Consider the following 22,318-nt stretch of genomic DNA (forward strand, 5'->3'; position numbering starts at 1 on the left):
ATATGAAGACGGTTTATCAAATCTTTTCACAGGTAAAAAAAATAAAAATCCTGAGACCTCAAAACTCGATTGAAAGTGCACACAGGATGACCCGTTACACTGCGTAATATAAAACGTGTGTCATATTTTGGACACTCCATCAAATATCCTTCACCTCCGTCCTTGAACTGTGTGCGAGGTCCACGTCACCCCGCACCATTTGTAAAAACATTTACTCTGCTGCTTCGCCTGTTGATATGTCTCTTCATCAATTTCTGCTGTTATTGTTCTCGCTTGGACGATGCACGTCTGATCCAGACTCTAATTAGCCCCTCGGACAAGTTTTTATTAGTCACAACTGGCTTGTAATGTTTTATCTAGCTTTATTAGAAATATTTCTCGCACTGACCAGAGGCCTCTTTGTGTTTGGATAGATTTTTAATTTTTTCTTGTTGTAAAAACCCTCCAAACTCCTCCGCTGAACTGGATCAGTGATGTGTCGGTAAAAAAAAATAAAAAATACATCCTAATAAACATTCTGTACATATGTCAGCCACCTCCATTGTGCCTGGGTCTCAGCTGACTAAGCACAGTATAGAAATCCCATAATCATTTCTGAATGTGCTCAAAAGGCCCAAACGCGCAACTCTGACCCTCTAAACTGTTTGGTCCACGTCCAAATCATGTCTCATGTTCCTCGTATGGATCTGCGCGCAGGTCAGAGGACAGAACTGTACCGTGAAATTAATCCGCTCTACGTGGTTCTACTTTATTAGAGCTGACAGCTTTATAAAGCTGCGTGGGAGTAATGAACAAGCACAAAATGAGAATACTTCTGAAACCTCAGGTGTTAAAGTATCAGACAGGGACGCTAATGCGCGTTACATATGCCTTTCCTCTTTACCGGGCAAAAAAAAAAAAAAAGATTTGCATTTTCTGACGTGGAAAAAGTCAAACGATAGTCCAGTTGAATTATTCATTGAGCCGGAAAACGTTGTTCTCGTGGTTGTTTGCATGAGGTTCTAGTTTTATTTTTCCATTTCTGGTCTCGGTACTCTGTTGAAAGAGTTGCGGTCTGCAGTTCAGCTTACTCCACCTGTCTGAGGTGTAGTGCTGCCATTTCTTATTCCCATCAAACGTAGTAAATAAATCATCATGGCAGATCCTGAAAAAGATCAATTTCTCAACCCGCACAGGGGTTTCTTTTGGACATTTTCCTCTTCTGGCTGCATTAAGTGATATTTAAAGCTCAAATGTGAAATGGCTCACTCGTAACACAAAGAGTCAACACTTCATTTCTACAACAGTGCATTTCTTACCTTTTTCATGGTGGCCATGAAGGCAAATGCAAAATCAATTTTTTTTTGTACTGACAGATAATCAGCTTACACAAACAACAACAATCCAATTGTATTTGGTTGTTTTTCCCCACTTTGCATCATTTTTTGTAAATGCTGCACGTGTCGACAAATTGGTGACAATGTTGTCAAATGTTTGTGTGTTTTGCCTATTTGCATGTGTTTTCTTTGCTGAGTATCACTTGATTGATTGAGTATATGGCTACGCTCCATTGAAGATTGTTTCTATTCGTTGCATCCATATTGGATAGCCACCCTCACTGGTCACTGATTGGTCTGCCCTTCAGTGTGGCTGAGCAAACCTTCGTGTGAACAGGGTTTCCAGACTATAATCACAGTGAAGACTGAAGCTGTGAGCACTCGGCAGGCAAAGCCAAACTCGTGTTTTCTGGAATTGCACTTCATTTTTCAGCTCCATAATTGATTTTCAAGCTTCTCTGTCTTCTAGAAACGACATTTATTGTATTACTTCACACCTTTTTCTTCTTTAAACTTGTAGTCTGAAGTACCAACTAATGCCCCATTTGGACATTTAGCAGATTTTGTGCAGCTGCCTCTGAAGCTACAAAAGTTTTAGACCACTTTTTTTTTTCAGAACGGATGGAAAACAAAACCGCTTACAGACAAACTGAATGCAAAGCGCCAAAATAAAGTAAAGTAGTGACTGGTGAAGAAAGTCAAACATCATCTAACAACTTAAGGACCTGGATACTTTTCTCAGGAGCTGGAAGATCAAATCAGTGACAAAAGAAGATAACTGAGTTTCTAGGGAGGTATACTTCGCTCAGGAGATGGTCGTATGGCTGCTGGATGTTTAAATATCACTTAATTAAAGGCATTTGTTTGCTGACAGATTAGCTGTAAAGCTTTGATAAATCAGTTGGGTGTTTCTGTAGATTTTTATAAAAAAAAAATGTGCTGCCCTAAACTGGTCAGAAAAGACATAATGTAGCTTTAAATATACAAGATATTGTCAGTTTTGGTCTTCAATCTTTCCGTTTTTTTCCTTGTATCACTCCCTCACCGATCTCACCTGCAGCCACTCTGCTAATCAGCCCACTCCGTATATCTACTCTCAGTCTGCCACTGCTCAGCTGCCACATAGTAAATCTATCTGGGCTTTAGCTGCAGGTTTCCCAGATTGCTGGTCTCCTGTCAGTTGCTTTGCAAAATTGGTGTCTGCCTCCTCCGTGTTTTCTGTATTGTGTTCTCCTGCCTGATCTTTTTTTTTTTTTTTATTCCACCCACTTCTTCTGGGTAAAGTTTGCCTTTGCTTCTCAACCTGCCTTAAAATCACACATTTAAAAATAGATATTAGATTTTGTCAGATAAAATACAGACATAAAACCGATCTCAAGTTCATATGACTTTATTGAAAAATGGGCAAGGGATATCATAGCTAAAATACTGCCTCTTTGTTTACAAACAGTGAAAATACAGAGAATACATCTTATGTATGTGGAAAAATAGGTCAGAAGCTGCCTCAAAAGAAAAGTTATTTCACAGTCTTCGGGTCCAAAGTAAAACACACTTTGAATTCATTAACACATTAATTGCAAGTTTATGTGAACCTGAATGTGTATTTGGTCTAAATAATACACATTTACAATACACACTCTCTTCAAAAGCTCTATATTTGCAAAATGATAATAGTGTCTGACACAGTTTAACCACACTAAATATTCTCTGTAGCAACAGTTCAATGAGTGGCTCTGATACAGCAAGGGTTAAATGTTTGAGCAGGGACCAGAGGACTACCCCTATATGTAACAGCACTCAAAGTCTATTCAATAGAACTAATGACTTATTACATTACATAAATCGTATTAACATAAATCATGAGGGACATATGTGCTGTTAATACTTTTACAACAGGTAATACAATGTCTTTTTCCTGTTATTGAATCATTACATTACACATGTGAAAGTTTGAACTTTACTGAATGACACAATCTTCTTTCTAAATGAAGTTAGTAAACTTATCATGGATGGGGCTTTTGCAATGAACTTTCACAATGAATGGAATTAGACATTTATCTTTGCATATCGGTCTGTTTGGAAAATGGACCAATTTTAGCTCGTTTAGTGATGTGTTTACACAGATTAGTAACATATAAAATAAATGGCCATTTACTTCTATCGCATTAATGGGAGATTGAATTACAGGTACAGAATCGTTGCACCATTAGCTGCAAACTGATAATAATATCACTAATAAGCACTTAGTCAGTAAAATGGCTATAAAACAAAGACTTTAACAATGACCACAACTATATTGCTATAAAAATTTTAGTGGGGAAAAATAAGCCAAATTTGGCAGCATGGCAGCAGTTGAGTGAAACTGAGGAGGAAGTCTGTGGGATGCTGTGAGTGTCCAGATTGAAAGCACATGCTGGTTGCTTAAATGTTTTGTTCTGTTTTGGCTCAGTGGCTTTGTTAGCACATCATACATCAACCTAAATAAAACTATTAAAAAAAAAAAGAAAATCAAATCAAGCGTTAGATGGGGGTAACTGGTGGGCTGAGCTGGATAGTTTCCCGACTCGTGTAACACGATGACATTGGCTTTTGTTTTCAATCACTGCATGTTGGACTTAAACAGAATTTATTCAGTTCACCCTCGTTACATCTGAGACCAGCCGATAGGGAAACAATATGTAGAGAACATGAAACCAGGAGAACATTCAGTATTTTTCCAAATTGTTAAAAAAATCGTTTGGAAAAGGATTATGTTGCATACTGGCAAACAAATGATTACGTACAAGTGAAACATTGCATGAATCTTTTAAAAATGAAGTTTAACACTGTTTTTAGCACTTTATGGAACAGCCTTCATTTAGTATCTCCTGCCTCCTGTACATTGCATTAAAAAGCATTTAGTAAGATTATACATAATATAAAAATAAAACAATTACATACAAAAAAAAGACACATCCGATAATAAAGTGGCTCAAATATATTTATAAAAACGTATAATCAAAAACTTTCTTGTTGCCACCGTGAACATTCCCTTTGTGACATTTATCATTAGTAGCTTTTGATTCCTACCAAGGACAGGTGTTGGTATAAAAATACTGCAGATCGGTTTCTCTGTCATCATACTAAGTCACCTTTTTGATAAAGTATAAACTGTTCTAAATTATAATATAACACCTCCTTTACCTAACAATAAAGGAAATAGAAAGTGATGCTTTTGAGGTTTATACGTTTCTTAACGTTGCATGTTTTACGGAATAAATATTTGGTCTCCGTTTACCGATATGTTCAATCAACAAAAAAAAAGCTGTCTTTATAAGTGTTTTATTTTTTATATATCCTTAAAAAGTACAGTATGGCCTTAATATCTACTAACACCAGCTTTCCATTTCATTTTTACTCGAGACTCCATCAACAGCTCTTCAAACATTTTAGTGAATAGTAAATACAAAATGGCATTTCATTTAAGATGCTGTTCTATAGAGGTCGCCACATCCCGTCTTAAATCTTGCATAAAATAAACAGTGAAATACAGTTATGTCCATGGCTCTGGCCCCTTTATACTGAATATATAGCACCATAAGTAATCAGTGCTTGTTTCCTTGCAGTTTGCATGAGCTTCCTGTCTGTTTTTGTTCCTGCAACAAGCTCAAAGAGGAAGCCAGACTTGTGGTAGCGTGGTCTGTCCTGCTTAGTCACTGCTTGTGGATGGTTAACTCCATTGGCCAGATCCTGTGTCTGTCCAATCAAATAATGCCACTTCAACTTCAAATCAGAAGTATCTTTTTGTATTTATGTCTTCAAAACCCACATCCCAAAGTATTAGTTTAATAGTATGTCCATTAAGTATAATATTGAGTAAAAATCACATGGACATGATCAATTTCCTTTGGCGCTGTCGAGTTAAACTCTTCTTCAGGTTACCAAACTACAATTGACATATCAGGGCAGGACCCGGCAACAAAGTCCCAACTGTACTTCCTCCTTGAAAACTGCTTGTATTTAACATTTATCTTGTCATGAGGGCGGCATTACCCACAAAGCCTTGCATGAGACGGAAAGCTGAAATTGTTTCCTTGTAGCGGTGTGAGGCAAGAAAATACGACAAACAGGCACACAAACGGAGTTAGTTCATGTACACCACATTCAAACACACATTCTCTCTCATGCCAGTCACTCAGCACTCAACACATATATTTGACATCAACTTGCGTCCCGTCATTCCAACGTGTAATTGCACTTGGATAGTTGGAGGTGACTGCTCGCACGTCCACAGCGGCCGGAGGTGGCGCAGTGGACGGCACGGTTTGGCGGTGAAGCTGCTGGTTCTGCAAGCGGTCCGGACAGGTGGACAGGTACATACAGCGTGTTTGCATACATCCATAGCAGTGACGGGGAGGTATAGAGGTTCGACCTGGGAATGGCAGGCTCGATGACACGCGTGTCTTCCCCTTGCGTTTTAGTTCTTCTTGTTGTTGCGTCTTCTGGATTTCTTCACCCTGGAGAGAGATCGAAAGGGATATTGTGAGACTGGAAACAGCTTCGTTTCATCAGGTGAGCATTTCTTTTCATTGGCTGCACCAGATGGGGAAACAAAATTGAATTTGTTTTTTTTAATGCAAGTATTTATACACATTTCCCTCTAAAACGTATTAAATATAGCATTAATGACATTGCTAGAAATATGGTTAACTGGACTCAGGTTAAACTTATATTATGGGACTTTTAAATATAATTTAAGAACCGTTACATTCAAATCCTCGTTAAATGAGTTCACACAATGCTGATTAAGCCAATATCAACTCCAGATAAATTCATCTGTATTTCGCTGGAGTCGTGACGTTTAAAACAACTTTACAGCCACAACAGTAGCGGCGGAGGACACTGCAGCAGAGCCTATGACATAATCCCATGTCAGTGTTTTTTGTTGTTGCTCTCACTGGCAGAAGGGACAGACAAAAGTTACACTCTGCAGGTATAAAGAGTTTTTGTCAGGAGAACAGAAATGTTGACCGACACACCGAAACGGCCATAAAGGCGAGCGTTATATTTGGGAACTTCTGCAACAATATTGTCTCTCGTTATCCAGTTTCATCATCTGACCTTATTCACGTGAAATTCATCTTTTCTAACGGAGGATATGAATGTGCAGCGAGGCACCGGTGAAAAGAACAAGCTGGCGGTCGTGTTCGGGGGCCTCAGGTGTTGGCAAACAGTATAAAGAGGTGAACATCGGCATGTGAATGCAAGTTCTGTGTAACTGAACATAAAAATGTGACTCTTGACAAAGAGCAGCTATTCTCCAGAAAAGCCTCCCTGCGTGAACCAAAGTTTAAAAGGAGTAGAAATCATTTTATTTGAGGGCAAAAACACATACAGATTTATACACATGCTCAGAAATGCGCCGCTCTTATAGGTTTGCTTTCGTGCTGTCGCAACACTTCATATTTTGTTGGCCATTTTTCTTGTTCCTAAACACCACTCTTGTAACACAGACTTTAAAGTTTCTCTGCTTATTAATGCCTCTGATTTTTGACAACTTGCTAAATAAAAGTACACTTAACAAAGTTCTCACGCCGAACGCTTGTGTGCAGTTTTGGTCAGTTTTCCCATTTGTTGCTGCACTGTATGTAAAGCCTCTTTTATCGGCTCAGAAAGGTCAGCGGAAAAGCTTAAAATATTTTTCAGCTGACACTCTGGACATGTTTGGCTTAAAAGTTACGACGTGCACTCGACTCTCAACGTTCCCTGAGACACGTACAGTAGGCCGAATATCGAAGTGTTTAATGTGTCTGATGGGCTGTTTGCTGCTGTGCTACACGACGGCTTCAATGAACTCTGACATCTGACATTTTTAGGATTACATTTAAAAAAAAATGTACAACAGGATTTACACAAGTCCTTTGCTAAAATAACAAACAATGTCTCAACTCCTCAGATATTTCTTTACTGTTTGTTTTCACATTGTGCACTTAAAGTGTTCATGGTGTTTTAAGGAGACGACATGCAGCCTTGGGATAATCACCACCAGACATGTTGGGAACAAAATTTATGAGGAAGACATATTTAGACTGCATAGCTCATTAAAAACTGAAGGAGCTACCGCAGCTCAGCCTATGGATACTTTATTCCCACAATGCCGTTCATCAACCGGGACGACTCTGCTGCTGATGTGCAATTAGTGGTGATATTTATGTAGAAAATGTCCTTTTGTGAATAATTTAATAAATAAACTCAACACGTATACATTACTGTGTGTGAGCCGAGAGGGTAACAATTCTGGACATCGCGTTTAGTTTTTCCTGTAGTCTTTGCTGAGATCGCAGACATGCTTACATACCAGTGGTGGATTTATATCTATTCTCACTTGATGCTCATTATTTCACAGATAATAATTCAGCTGCTTACATCAACAGTATGTGAGAGTACCTGTCAGCAGGAAACCTGAAAAATGGCCATTTTTAACGGTGGTTTATTTCTTCTTTCAGAGGAGAAGAGCGCCGTATTTCATTTCTGTCTTTGTTAGTGGCTGATGCCATTCCCTGAGAGAGGGGGAGTTTTTTTCCTTACTTGTTAATGGCGTTCTTTAAGTACTGCTGCAGCCACTTGGTCTCTGGATTGATGCACACTTCTCTGTTGCTCTTCAGCTTAGCACTGTGGAAGAAAAGACGATAAAAGAATTGAAGAATTTCTGCAAAGTATCCCAACTTTCAAAACTGGAGGTTAATACATTGATTATTTGATGTGATTTATTCCATTTTAAAATGCGGGTTTACATTTGCCTCCACAATTTCGACACTTAACAGTAAATTAATGTTCACATGAAGCCGGAGCAGCAGAGACAAAGAGGAAGCAAAATGTTTGAGTGTAACCCAACCTCGCGTAATAAATCGGATTCAGGGACATGTAACGGGAGGATATTTTCACCTCTGGGCCTTTTTTGTAGCTCCACATCCGGTGATAGTGTACAGTCGAGATATAGTTCTACTTTATTGGCTGTGCGGTCAACTAAATTGAAACAAGACCTCTCAGTAACCTCAACGAAACATGACTGGCATTTTAATTAACGTATCCTCAATGAAGCTCATCCAAGTTCCTTCACTGGTTCTCTTGTTTTTGGGAACAGTGCTTGTTGTTGTGCATGTTTTCCATAATAACTACCTATCAAAAGAGAAATCAAGTTCATTATTATTCTGCGAGATGCACACTGTGAAAATCATTGATGTAGTTGTAGTTCTTTAGTCGTATCAAATGTTGGAGAGTTTTTGAACCTTACAAATTTCGTTCTAGTTCCTACTGACATCTGGAAAACCAAGTAAGACGCAACAAATTCTTCAAACCTTAACACTCAAACCACCTGGATGGTCTGTTAAAACTCTGAGGACACAAGTATTTATACTTTCAACATAAAGGTCATAATATTTCCGAGAGCGCCGGATTTCACTGCTATCAGACTACTGAATCGGAGTTTATCATCACACATCTGTCCCAAACATACGGGCCTGTCTACTGGTAGATTCAGTGTGTTATCACTCATTTATTGTATTGAGCCAATGCTCAGACTGGACGACCTGCACCTACAGGACAGATGGTTACATTCATTTGTACCTGCAGTGTCTGAGTAATTATGACGGCAGCAAAAGTGCATAAAGAGTGACAAAGTCCTTGAATGTTGTAGATCAGAGTCAGTCGGATGGATCAGATACAAGCCTTTCACCCAGGACATCACTGTTTGTGTCCTGTGTGATAACAAAGTGTAGTGTATAAGTGTTAGTGTATTTGATGCACGTAAATTACGTGACATAATAGCGATGCCTAAATCTGACCACACTGTGACTGTTGCTGCCTTCAAATGGAACTGGGCTCATGGTTTACGCCGTCGGCTGAGCGTTCATATGGACGAGTCATGAGAACTCTGGAAACCACAGTGGCAAAGGCATAATGACTGAGAGAAGGCGAGGGATAAAGAAATTGCAAGAATACATTTCCTCAGACGTATTAAATAAAAAAAATAAAGTTACATGGCCTCAGACCATTTCCTAATACGTTAGCAAACACGTCACAACTCATGAACTCTGAACTTTCAGAATGTTCCGATGTTGTTCACACCACGAGAGGGAGGTGTTCGTATGAACTCTTCCCAGCAATCACAACCCCATTTAAAATGGAGCATAAGTCAGAACAAACGTGTTTATCATTGTTGTCGCTGGTGCTGTCCAACAGTCATATTGTGCTGTTAATGGGGCCAACTAGGAGGTTCAGTAGGAGCCTACTAGCACAAATATATTGGACAGATGTGTGATAACTACTTGTTCAATTGTCTAACAACAGTCTAATAAACTGGGTTTTACAGGTACGATATGATTTTTAAGTTGAAGAGATCCTCCGAAGATGCTTGGAGATTAAGAACTAGGTAGATTTTATTTCTGGCCAGTAAATCAAACTCGTGTTTTATTTTTCATGAAAGCCCATTTCAACAACAGCTCAAGAAAATCTTGGCAATCCCCCGAACATCTTACAACACATCCCTGTTAAAACCAGAGGATTAGTACTTCTAACAAGCTATCAAATCACAGTGGAGCTGCTAATCTAACGTCAGATAACCTGTATTTCCTACAAAAACATTTAACATAAATTCCTTTCTTAATGCTCGTTACAGCATGGAATAGAAATGTCCGCTCTAACTATGGTCCAACTCTTGTTAAATAAATCAGGACCTCGGAGCTGAAATGAGCGCAATATGTCAATTTATCGTCTGGTGTGGTTCATGAAGGCTGAGCTCAAAATCCCCTCAGATAAACTCTGAAGATCTCCGCACATCCTACAACACGTCCGAGCTGAAAACCAGAGGATTACTGGATGTAACAGGCTGTCACCGTGCGGCCGGCGGTGAAAAATCACAGGTCTCTGTTTCCACTCAGGGACAGCTGGGAGAGAGGCTCTCATCACGGATCACACTTCACTGGTCGGCTTGTAAAGCTGTCTCTCCGCGGCACACCAAACATCCTCGTACATAGTCGCACATAAGCATCGTACCCGGGAAAGCGGTTTGATCAGACTGGTTTGACGTGAGGTACAACTTAACGATAGTGGTCGCCTGAATTATGGTATAAATCAAAAGGTGCGTTTTTCGCCATACTTGCGGCCATTATTATTTTCTACCGTTCTTTTTGGGAAGGTGAAAAAACAAGCTTATCAACAGGTTTTTTTTTTTTTTTTCAGGTTAAAGTAAAGAATGCTGTGGATATAGCTTTAACATCTCTCTCACTTTCTCTCTTTAGATTATTTAGATTCAGATTCAGACAACAGGAACTATGGATCCCAAAAAGTTCAATTCATGTACATCATACCCAGTCCATACAGACAACTTTGAAACTCACAGGCAAAGTAATATCGTCACATGTCGGAGGCAACAGATCAACATGCATAGATTGTTACAAGGAAAGGAGCAGTATGATCTAAAATTAAGTTAAGATATAGTTATAGATAAAAGTAAGTTGTAGTCAATACAAGTCAGTCATTTAAAATGCCCACTGTCAGCGTTTAGTAGCCTGATAGCAGAAGAAATCAAAGACTCCTAGTCGTGATTTAAAGGTGCATTAAAATGTAATTTATGGTGGAACTTGGGTTATTTACAGGAGGAAACCTTTGATTGGATTGTATTTGAAAAAAAGTATAATTTTACACAAACATTTCCTTTTAATTCATACTAGTCACATTTCACCACGTTTTTGTCATTGTCTTTTCAAATATTTAACATTTACTTAAGACAAGCCAGAGCCTGACAGCTTACTTTAAAGTACTAGAAATCAAAATATACACCTGACATTTGATTCTCTAAGTTAAGTTTTTTTTGCTGCCTAAAATACATCTGGGAATGTTTAAAAAAAAATGTTTTTACACTTTTCTTTCGAAAATGTGATTCTGTTTTCTAAACCAGCAAAAAAAAAAAAATGTTTGTCTCCATATTTGAAAATATAGTTTGTATCATCACAGATAATATTTCCACTCATCTGATGAATTGTATTTACTCATCAGGATACAGCCAGACCTGCAGGGGACCTCAGCAGGCACAGAGAGTGTCTTCTTGTAATGTCTGGCCTGTTGATGTACAACTGAGCCACATATTTAGGAGAGGATTTGCTCTTTTTTTAGACGCTGCTGGCCGAGTTTCAGATCTGGGTGACCGGGGGGAGGAGGGAGGGACGGAGGAGAGAGGACGGGCGGGCGGGCGGGCGGTAGGCAGGCGGCAGGCAGTGGGGTCCTTTTCCCTCCGAACATGTGGATATCACGCCTCCGTGGCAAAAGGTCGTGTATGAGAGTTAACAACTCGGAGGTGTCGCGACTCGCTGCTCCCCTCTCGCCTCCCTCCATCTCTATCACACGACTCTGTAAATTAAACACATTCCTCTGCGCCTCAAACCGCTCCCCTCTTCTGATTCACTTTGGTGCACCCCCCCTCACACACACGCTCCTCCACCCCAGCTGCCCCCTTTAGTACGCCACCTCCCCTATTCCTCACCCCATTTCGATGCACACACACGAGCAAATGAGCAAATGGCCTTCGTGAACCTTAAAGAGTTGTTCAGGAGCATCAATCTAAGCATCGAATCCCTCAAACGAACGTGCGAGTCAGGAGGCCAAACGGCTCCGTAACTGGATCTGTGCTTGCTTATCCTCCAGGGATGCCCCCCTCGTTACCCCTCCTTTTTTTTTTTTTTTTTTATTATATTAGGGGGTTTGCCAGCTCATCCGCTCGGAAGCTGTCTGCTGTTTTGATATGTCTCCCTCCATCCTGTTTATCTGTCTGCTTGTCTGGATGACCAACAGAGAGCCTAAACCCTAATTGACTTGGCTGGAATTTGAGGGCCGGAGTTCCACAGGCAGCAGGTAGTAATTACTTCACAGCAGGTTAATACCAACAGCATGCTGGGATGGGATGAGTGTGGGAGGGTAGGTGGGATGAGGGCTCACGGTGGGACACAGGGAGTTTGGAGGGGAGTGGGGTGGGTGGGTGTAGTGTTACTGGCTTTCTTTCATCTGCCTCAATAGAGATATGGGAGCAGCGCTCTGCAGGCTCCTCGTCTCAATGACTTCTTGACTCCTCTGACAGTTTTCTGGAGGGAGGTTAGAGAGAGTTTGTAGCTCAGCCAGAGCGCTGCCTGTCCTCTTTGACCTTTTGCCATTCGGTCACCCCTCCTAACAGCCACCAGCCGCCCCCTCTTCCTTTTTGTTGGTAAAAGCTCCATAGCCTTTAAGCCCTTTGGCTGTATGGCTTCTGCAGTTTTCCATAGCCGACAAATGAATGAGGCTTTTTAGTTAATGTGTTCCAGACCAATGACAATATACTCAATGTTGCCGGCAATTTCAGGCGGGAAAAAAAAGAGTAGATAAGGGACACAGGGGTCGGCAGGAATACAAAGGTAATCACTTTGACCCTTAATTATTGCTTCCTTTGCAAAACATGAATGGTCCCCTCGAGCTCTGGCTGTTACCGCTTTCCTCTTTGAGTGTTGTTTTAAACTCAGCACTTTCAATCAGGGAAGAGTAGACGGACATTAACACCATACCTCACACATAGTCGCACATCAACAATCTATTTGATTTATATCCAAATAGAAAGGCTGTTGACTTAGACAAGAAACGCTATTGACACTACCCATGGTGTCTTGTTTTTGCACGGAAAAAAGTGCAATGAAACCAACAGCAGGGTGCACAGGTTTACGCATGGTTTAAAAAATTTCCCCTCGGGGATTAATAAAGTAACTACCTAACCTAACCTAACCTAACCTAACCTAACCTAGCAATGGTTCAGAAGCTCTCCTTAACAATTCATGGAGAGAAACTGACAACTGATTGATATCAACTGTCCATAAATCTTCTGTTATTGATGTGTGTGTGTGTGTGTGTGTGTGTGTGTGTGTGTGTGTGTGTGTGTGTGTGTGTGTGTGTGTGTGTGTGTGTGTGTGTGTGTGTGTGTGTCAGTGTGCTGCTATAATAACTTATCAGCATACACAGTATCTAATCATATACCGGTTTATTGAGAAGTTTAAGTCAGGGCAGCTGTACATGATCAATGTTGAAGTAATTTTTGGTGCAATATTTCACGATTTCTGTCAACTCGGTAAATCTATCAACATTTTGCATGTTTAACCTTTATCATTTGTCACATCACCACTTATTATATTCTTTCTCTGCACCTAACTCCCATTAAAGTCATTTGTCCTCTGCATGTTACTGTCAAGAAGGTTTGAACACTCACTCGCAAGAGCAACAACGGCCAACACGTCAAACGTGATCAGATCAGCTGAATTTTGTTTTAGTCAATAAAATACTCAGCACCACTATAGCGTGGAATTACTGTCAAAATGGTCACGCTCAATTACTGCTGCTCCGGATTAATAGATTGCAACTCATCTCAACGCTAAGCTCTGCAGTCCTGCTTATAGTGGGCATCATATTGGGGCACTGAACGTGAATTATTTTATGGCCTACATGAGGACCCGGTGAAAATGTATTTAAAATGTGTAAAACTGATTTGGTAGCGAGTTGGACTATCTGCTTTAACCCTTTACCTCTGAAAAGCAACCATCTCTCGACACATCAAGGACTGCAGGTTTTAGAAGCTTGACTTCAACTAATAAAAGCAGCACTGATGCTTCCAATTAACACGGTCAGTAAAATCCACCTGCAAACATTCGGCTGAAATCTAAAAGGATCAACTTAAAGAAGCCACATGAATGACAGAATCGTTGAAACAACCACGAGACAATTACACCAGGAAACACATTTCTTCCACGTTAATCCCCCCCTTCCCCCCCTCTGTAATTACAGACTCATTTACTTACATGACTTGGAAGGGGCAGTTGGGCGTGTGGAGAAACTTGAGCTCTTTGATGGAGCGCTGGGGAACCGTGTTGAGAGTGGAGCGACACCAGCACCGCTCAACCAGACTGATGGGCTTGGCTGCAAACACACAATGAGGACAGAGTAGCATTAGGACAAGAAAACGTCAACTTTTAAAAAAAAAATGTTAAAGTATTGATTGGTCCTATTATGCAACATTACGGAAAACTAAGTAATACTTCAGCTGATCAGCTCGTGGCTCTCGGTGCTCTTACTGCTAAACAGATGTCTCAAACGGGGCAACAAAGAAGGTCTTAAAGGTTCTATAAAGTTTGGAGAAAAAAAAAATCTTTGGTTCATTTTATGGTTTGAAGAACCAAACTCCAGACAGACAAAGCTGTATCTGCTTCACTTTATATTAGTTTGAGAGCAAGAGAACAGGTTAACATCCAGATCTTATGTCCCACTTTATAGATCAGTCAAATGTGGCAGAACTGAGAATTCAAGAAAGATGATATTGTTTACTTGAGAAAGCAAACGAATTGTTTTCTCAAGGTTGAAGTAGATAAAATGACTGAAATGCAACTGTGGCTAAATTTTCTTTCAAACACTTCCAGCCATTTCATTGCTTATTAATACAAAAAAAAAAAAAAAAGGGGGTCATTTCAGTTCCGGTGAGGTTTTAAATATTTACATCAACTTCAATTACAATCCAAATTCAAACACAGTAGCTTCTAATTCAATTGAGGTTTGATTAAAAGCCTGTTTAATCGACTGTAACACATCTTTACAAAGCATGGGAATGTCTGAGTTTACCTGCTATTTCTATGAACAACATGTTCATTAAAAAGAGATTAGCCCTTTCTGACCACTCTTTCTCTCTCTCTCTCTCTCAAACACAAGCAGAATTTTAGCTTTTCACTCCTGGAGCATTCAGCCGGGCCACTCTGAAGGAGAAGGGTCCTCAGCATTCAATTTTCAATATTCGCCTCTTTTATGAAAGAGCCCTCTCCAGCTCAGACGGCATCAACAGCCTCTGTGGAAATCACCTCGAGTACATTCTTAAAATGATTACAAATCACCCCTGTGCCTCCACGGAAGCTTGTGGGGGCCCCGAGGACCCCAGTTTCACACTAATACCCTCCAATACTTTTGTACTAATCTGCCTTTTTAAAGTGAAAGAAATGATGATGGCTGTAAAACATCAGTGAAAAGATGAAAAGGAATAACCTGCAATAAAATGTAACGGAATTAAGAGACCAGACTAACAGCTTTGACGCGAAAAATGCAACACTGAACCTGCAATGTGTTTTAAGAAATTATAAAATATCACAGAACGCAAAATTGCAAAAACTCCTTCTTTGTGTCAGCCTTTTCCTGCGCAGATAAACACCCTAATGACTTGAAATCAGGTGTAAGTAACAGACCTTTCCTCCAGGGCTCAACGTATTCCCATTGACATGCATGTTTAGAAAGAGACACCAAATGTTGTGCCACAAATGGCCAAATCCTCAGTAATATTGGCCTAATGATTCACACCCATTCAAGGTCTTTTCTCATGCAAACTAAGGGATCATTATGCAGCACCAGGGCCAGAAGCACTACTGCTATCCCCGCCGCATTGATTATCCCTAATTAGAAACTAATTATAAGAAAACAAAGCAAAAACACAAATACACACATTTAGACCTTACTCTTTAAAATGCAATCAGGACTCTAACTGGGGTTGAAACAACAAGCTTAGCATAGGGCAGGCCAGCCGACTCAACACCCTGTCTCGTCCCCTGCTAAGGTTAACGTGGGAGATTAATGCGGGGTCACTGTGGAGGAGGCATGCCACTGCGGGTACAAGATTTTAGGGCAAAATATTAAACAGTCACTGGAAAACCCGATATACTTCTCATTTAAAAATGTTACAAAAAGCTGCTTTTGTTGATTTTTGATTTGTCAATATTTTCTCTAGCTACAACTTCTGCTATCGGTGTCTTTCATTGAATAAACATGTCTTTTCATTGAAGGCCAGTATTTTCTCACGCAATCATTTTGATAAATTCACAAATCCAAACTGTTAAAAACTCAAAGATACTCGAGCAAAAAAATCTCCTTAACGAGAGCAAAACTTTGACACTTCTTATTTGTAAAAAGCCTTAAGCAATTGATTCATTCTCAAAATAGTTTCAGATTTGCAGTAACGGAATAGTCTCACTTAATATAATCCATGTGTGAGAATCTGTCAAAATAGAAAAAAAACAGGATATTGGAGAGCTGGAGTTTAACAGTCATTTGTCAAAAAGAGTCTTTCTTGTCTGTAACAAATGAAACTGATTAACCATAAAACCCTTTAAAATGTAGGGCAATAAAACATGACAAAGAACTACTTACCATGTTAAAACTCAGGCTTTGGTAAGGACGAAGAACTTAAGACACTCTTTTTCTTTGAATTTAGGCACTCTAGCTGGTTTTCTGATCTAGACTGAAACCAGAAAAATGCAAGTTCCTATATAGCGAATAACAAATAAAAAAAAGGCCACATCTCAGAAGCTTAGGCACTCAGACATCAAAACAGCTTATTTGGTCAAATTTCCTCAATCAAAACCTTCAAAAAACAGATCAAATCCCTCTACACCATTTAAAAGTGCCCCCCCGGAGTCTCCCATCCCTCTCCTGGACTCACCGGTGGAGGCTGGTACATGTGTGGCCACGGCCAGCAGAGACATCAGTGCCAGCAGTTTGACATCCATGGTTGGTGGGCTAACAGGCTGCAGGAGGGCTTCTCTCTCGCTCTCTCTCTCGCTCTCTCTTTCTTCCTTCCTCTGTTACAATCCAGGGCTCGACTGTGGCTGCCAGCTCCGCTCTGCAGTGTTAAATCTTCAGATGGGAGTGAGAGAGCGAGTGAGAGAGAGAGTGAGAGCAGGGAGAGGGAGTCCCACTTTCTCAGGAGGGAGGGAGGAGGTGGTGGGGGTCACAGCATGAAAGGAGAGGAGGAGAGAGGAAGGAGGGAGGGAAGGGATGGGGGGGGGGGGAGCAGTGGCGAGTTGGTGGAGACTTCCTCGATTTGTAAATGTGTTGGCTGGGAGCGGAGGAGAAAGTCTGAGAGAAACTATTCTTTCTCTCTCACTCTTTTGTTTTTTCTTCTTCTCATTTTTCAGTCACTTTCTCCCTCAGTATCACTTCATGATGTTGAGTTCATCCTCTTTCTTCTCCTTTTCTTTCCTCCTCCTACATTTTTGGGTGTACTCTCTCAGCATCTTCTTGCCATCTTACACACACGCACACACGTGCACACACACACACACACACACACACACACACACACACACACACACACACACACACACACACACACACACACACACACACACACACACACATCCCTCACACACACACACACACACACACACACACACACACACACACACACACACACACACACACACACACACACACACACACACACACACACACACACACACACACACACAGAGTACAATGTACAGTTTCCACTATGTCCCACCAGCAGTCCCTCAGTCTATTGTCAGAGGCAGAGCTTCCTGCTGTTGCACTTTTATTGTTGTATAATTCAGTTGAGTGTCATGTTATTATTTCCTGGGACACACACTGCTCTCTCTCTCTCTCTCTCTCTCTGTGTGTTCTCCACTTTAGCTGCGTCTCTCTTTCCCGTTTTCTCACTTGTTGACTCCCTGTCTTCTGGCTGGGCTCCCATCCATGACGCCTGGTTCATGTCTTTATTGGGCTCCACAGGACTTTCATTGTCTGCTCTGTGATGAAATCATTAAAGGACCATTTAGACCTCACATTTGTACCATTAATTTGGGAAAAAAAAAAAAAGGGGAGAAAAGCTGGGCTGAATAAAAATGTGAATTTGCAGGCTTTTTGTAATGGCCAAAAGATGATTTAAAATTAGGTTTGGGAGTGAGGCTTCTGCAGGGCAAATCATAGATGATACAGACTTAATGGATTTTTCACAGTTTAACAGTTTATTTAAGATCGATTTCAAAAGGAAGTCGAGGAACAAATATTTGCAGCGTAGACGTTTTATAATATGAGAAACATTGTTTTTGCTTCTTTTATACTCATACATGAAGTGACAACATATAAAACAAGAGAGGAAGTTGAAGTCTGAAGAGACGTGTTGCACCAGTGATTTTCTTAAAATGGAAAATGTTCTGTTACAAGTTGCTGAAAAATGTAGGTCTGATTCTGTGAAGGAACTGTAAAATAACAGTAAGATAACTGTCAGCTGTAAACTAATAATCAATCATTAGAAGTTGAAAGCACTTCCACCGTACAATAATATATAGAAGCAGATTTTTATTTTAGAATTTTTCATTCGATTAAAAAAAAAGAAGGGAAAGTAAAAAATAAAAACAATTTGGGACAATAGTAGTTCTCCAGTTCAGTATTTTCCATTCTGAATCGTTTTCTGATCTACAAAACAAAGTCAGCAAAGCTCTCACTTCATTTCTTTTCCATATAAAAACCTAAAATGTGACTTACAAATTATATATATTACCAAATTATAATTGTAGGTTATTTAAACACCTGCAGGTCAACGATTTGATTCATCTCAAAGCCACACCGTGCGTGACCACCCGCTTCAATTTGATATGAAACAAACACTCGGCGCAGACGGAAACGATGCTGCAACGAGTCGGAAGAAGCTCGAAGAGACAGATGCGAGTCCTCAAACAAAGCACTTCGTTTTAACTGATGGAGAACTTCCAGCTTCGTCTGGAACAAATCGAGAAATGCGTTACGGCGACGCAGATGTGTGGGTGCTGCTGCGCAGCTGGTATCGAATGCATGCGTGTACATGTCCGTACGTGCACGAGTGTGTGTCTGCAGACATGCATGCGAGTATGCATGTTTCTGTCTCCTTCCCCCTTCGTTCTGCTGCATTGAATCCAGCAGCTGGTAAACTGAAACCGGTCGTCATGCCAGAACTTGACGCCGTTTCTGCCGGCGCAGTTGGGGGGCGATTCAACCTGGGTGATTCAAACCCCCACCCTCCCACATGCAGCCCTCTACCTCCACCACCATCACCACCAGTAATAAAACCATACACTGCTAAGGGACTGCTTGTCAGTTCATGCACTGAAATCCCTCCCCTGCAGTTTACAGGCCTTCACAGGCGGCGTGCTGAGAGAGGGCTCGCAGGTCTGAGGCCTGCTGGAAGCTGTAAACCTGAGAGGGTGTTTACTATTAGCCAGAGTGTCATTCAATAGAAGTGCCATTAACAGCAGGGAGATGTAACTGAGCTGTGAAGAGACAAACATATAATTACTTCTGAGGAATTTACTTGGTCTTTTTTTTTTTTTTTTTTACGCAAACAATGCATTTTTATGACCCAAGCAAGTGGCAACACAAAATCAATCCAGTTCCTAGTTTACAGTCATGAAGACAGATGTTCTGTGTTATATTTGTGTGGATGTTCTACCCTTACTAAATTATAGAAAATTGAGTTTGAAATACCTGCCTCAGGGATTTTTGCTGCTATCCTAAAATAAAAAACTCGGCTTTCTTTGAGTGCGTGTTTACACTATTGAAACATTTAAAAAAAAGTATATATAAATCATCAGCAACAATGATTTTTAGAAACAAGGGCCTGGTTAATCTGGACGATTTACAGAATGATAATCGTAATTTACTTTTTTACTTATTAAGAGTGGAGAAATGATTTGTTCTCTTGAATCCAGGCTTTTTGAAAATCAACGTTCATATTTCATCAGAAAATAATGCCAGTGACAAAAAAGTAGAAAAGGCTGTGAAATGCAAAAACGAATTTATTGCATGTAGGGAAAAAAAAAAAATCTATTGCTCAAAATTTAACAGAACATTCTTCGCTTATAAAGTATTCAAATGTAATTTTTCACAACACCTCAAACCAAATTCCATTTACCTCCATAGAATAGATGATGCGGGTTTCTAAGGTCTAATTTGATTAAACACAGTCCGTCACAGTAAAGCTCAGCTCACTTGTGCCCTCTGCATCTCCAACATGCATGTTTGGTTTTCCTACAAATTCATAGAATCCATGCAGGGTGTAACAATTTTGTTATTTTGTTTCTATAATGCCGACGCAAAATAAGTCCGTATCATGTTTCGAGCAAACACTAACATTTACAAATTATCTCAGGTAAACCCTCAAACTGCATAAAACCTTGTCCGTCTCATCGTCGCAGCACCGACGCTTGTATTTACCGAGTCACAAAAACAAATGTCAGATGTGTTTTGGCCGCTCGAGTGCGAACACGCCGCAGGAGCCCTGCTGCAGCGCAGGCCGGGAATGCGCTCGGCACGTTTGCCGATGACCTGCGGGACAGCACTGTCACTTGTATCACACGTGGGGTCAAAGGTCAGTGTTTCATGTGCCTGTATAGGGTTACAGGCAGCAGAGCTGCCAGGTCTTTGTTCTGGACCAGCCCTGATAGACGAGCTTGCACAAATGACTGCCGTGATGAGGGAAGTGATGGAGAGCAGATGAGTGTTTGGTGTGGGTGGATGGTCTGCATCAGGTCCACACACACACACACACACACACACACACGCACGCGCACACACACACACACACCACACCACACCACACCACACCACACCACACACCATCCTTTCGAAATGAAGCAATTGCCCAAATAAAGATAATGAGGTACAATAAACATCTTCTTTTTCACCATAAATGTGTTTAATTATTGTAAGCCTGGATCTCAACAGGATGTGAGACTGGCTGATTAGAAAGTAACAGAAAAATATTCAAACAGAAATAAAACACAGCTTAAAATCTCTCTCTCTCTCTCTCTCTCTCTCTCTCTCTCTCTCTCTCTCTCTAGTAAATTAAAACAAAATATGATAACATGCATATCCAGTCACATTTTTCCGGCCATAAAAACAAGAGAGTTTATATGGAGCTCGGTCCACCTCATTAATCATCTTTCATCACCAGTTGTGTCATCGCACTTAAAACAAGCCCACACAAATACATCATTAATGTCTTTTATGCCATTCCGTGTAAAAATGAAGCCAAATAAACACAGACTAATCCTTGCCGTAATCTCCCGTGCGACGGCAGATCCGGACTCTGCTGTCGGGGTCCATGTGAGAAGATTGCTTTGTGGTTCGGGGTTTATTGTGTTTGTCCAGCAGCTTCGGTCTGGTGCTGAGTTTTATTTTATGGTGGCAGAGCAGATGAAAGGTTTCCCTCCGCCGGGCTTAGATAAACAGTAGTTCAACATCACAGCCGGGGCTGTACGAGGGCCTCGAAATGTGCCATGTAAACACGCATTAATCAACATGTGAAGAAATTCTCAAGAGCACCAAGTATATCGTCTGCTGGATGGTAATAAGGCTAAGTGTTGAGTAAAAAACAGTCCTATGTGTGTTAGCCAGTTTACGGTATATAAAAGATTTACAGTCTCATGACTCTGGATTGGATTTGGGTTTCTCCCTGAGAGGGAAGAAAGTTGAATATATATTGGATATGTATGTGTGTGTGTTGCATCGGTGTGTGTTTATGGTGGTGATGTAAAGCTGCGAGTTTTGTAAACAGGATGAAATGGGGAGGGGTTTGGGGGGGGGTAAGGTGTGTGTGTTTGGGGGTGGGAGCGGTAAAAGAGGGGGATGGGTGTGTGATGTGTTATTTGGGGGGGGGTCCTTGTTATCAGTTGGCCCGCTTTTCTTTTTTTTTTTACTTGAGCCTCAACAGCTGGCACCTCAGGGGGAACTCACTCTCTCTCACACACACACGCGCACACACACACACACACACACACACACACACACACACACACACACACACACACACACACACACACACACACACACACACACACACACACACACACACACACACACACACACACACACACACACACACACCTTGTCCTAAATTTAACCAGATTTTTTTTTTCCCTATGGGTTGGTGCGCATTCAGGTTCAGTTCCACACTTGGACATAAAAACATGTTCACACACACACGCACACGCACACGCACACCTCTTGTTTCAATTAATTAGCCAAAATGAGGTTTCCATCAATCCGTAGTGGCTCAATTATTCTCGTTGGTGGCTGCAATAATGATCTTTTTTTATTATTAGTGGCTCAGTGCACAACGATGGCTTAAAAAAATGTAAAATCTGGAGCTC

General features: G+C 40.7%; 1 protein-coding gene across 1 annotated transcript; it reads right to left on the reverse strand.

Annotated features, from left to right (window-relative positions):
- Positions 1 to 2,690: 2,690 nt before the first annotated feature.
- On the reverse strand, positions 2,691 to 17,019 carry cxcl12b (chemokine (C-X-C motif) ligand 12b (stromal cell-derived factor 1)). The gene is made up of 4 exons (XM_069714622.1): positions 16,834 to 17,019; positions 14,162 to 14,279; positions 7,884 to 7,967; positions 2,691 to 5,812 (listed from the first exon to the last, which is right to left on the reverse strand). Exons 1-4 carry the CDS (start codon positions 16,898 to 16,900, stop codon positions 5,773 to 5,775), a joined length of 309 nt encoding a protein of 102 aa, XP_069570723.1. The 5' UTR covers positions 16,901 to 17,019; the 3' UTR covers positions 2,691 to 5,772.
- Positions 17,020 to 22,318: the final 5,299 nt, after the last annotated feature.

Source organism: Brachyistius frenatus, unplaced genomic scaffold (assembly GCF_029030835.1).
Source record: "Brachyistius frenatus isolate BFR_SWC_R1_liver_20210118 unplaced genomic scaffold, ASM2903083v1 Contig_132, whole genome shotgun sequence".
In the NCBI taxonomy this organism is placed as follows: Eukaryota; Metazoa; Chordata; class Actinopteri; family Embiotocidae; genus Brachyistius; species Brachyistius frenatus.

Excerpts from the sequence above, each read along its gene's own strand:
- cxcl12b (XM_069714622.1), bottom strand. The coding sequence starts at position 16,900 with ATGGATGTCAAACTGCTGGCACTGATGTCTCTGCTGGCCGTGGCCACA. Across the intron at positions 7,968-14,161 it reads AACTGCCCCTTCCAAGTCAT|TGCTAAGCTGAAGAGCAACA; the intron begins GTAAGTAAATGA and ends TTTCTTCCACAG. Across the intron at positions 5,813-7,883 it reads TTAAAGAACGCCATTAACAA|GGTGAAGAAATCCAGAAGAC; the intron begins GTAAGGAAAAAA and ends ATCTCTCTCCAG.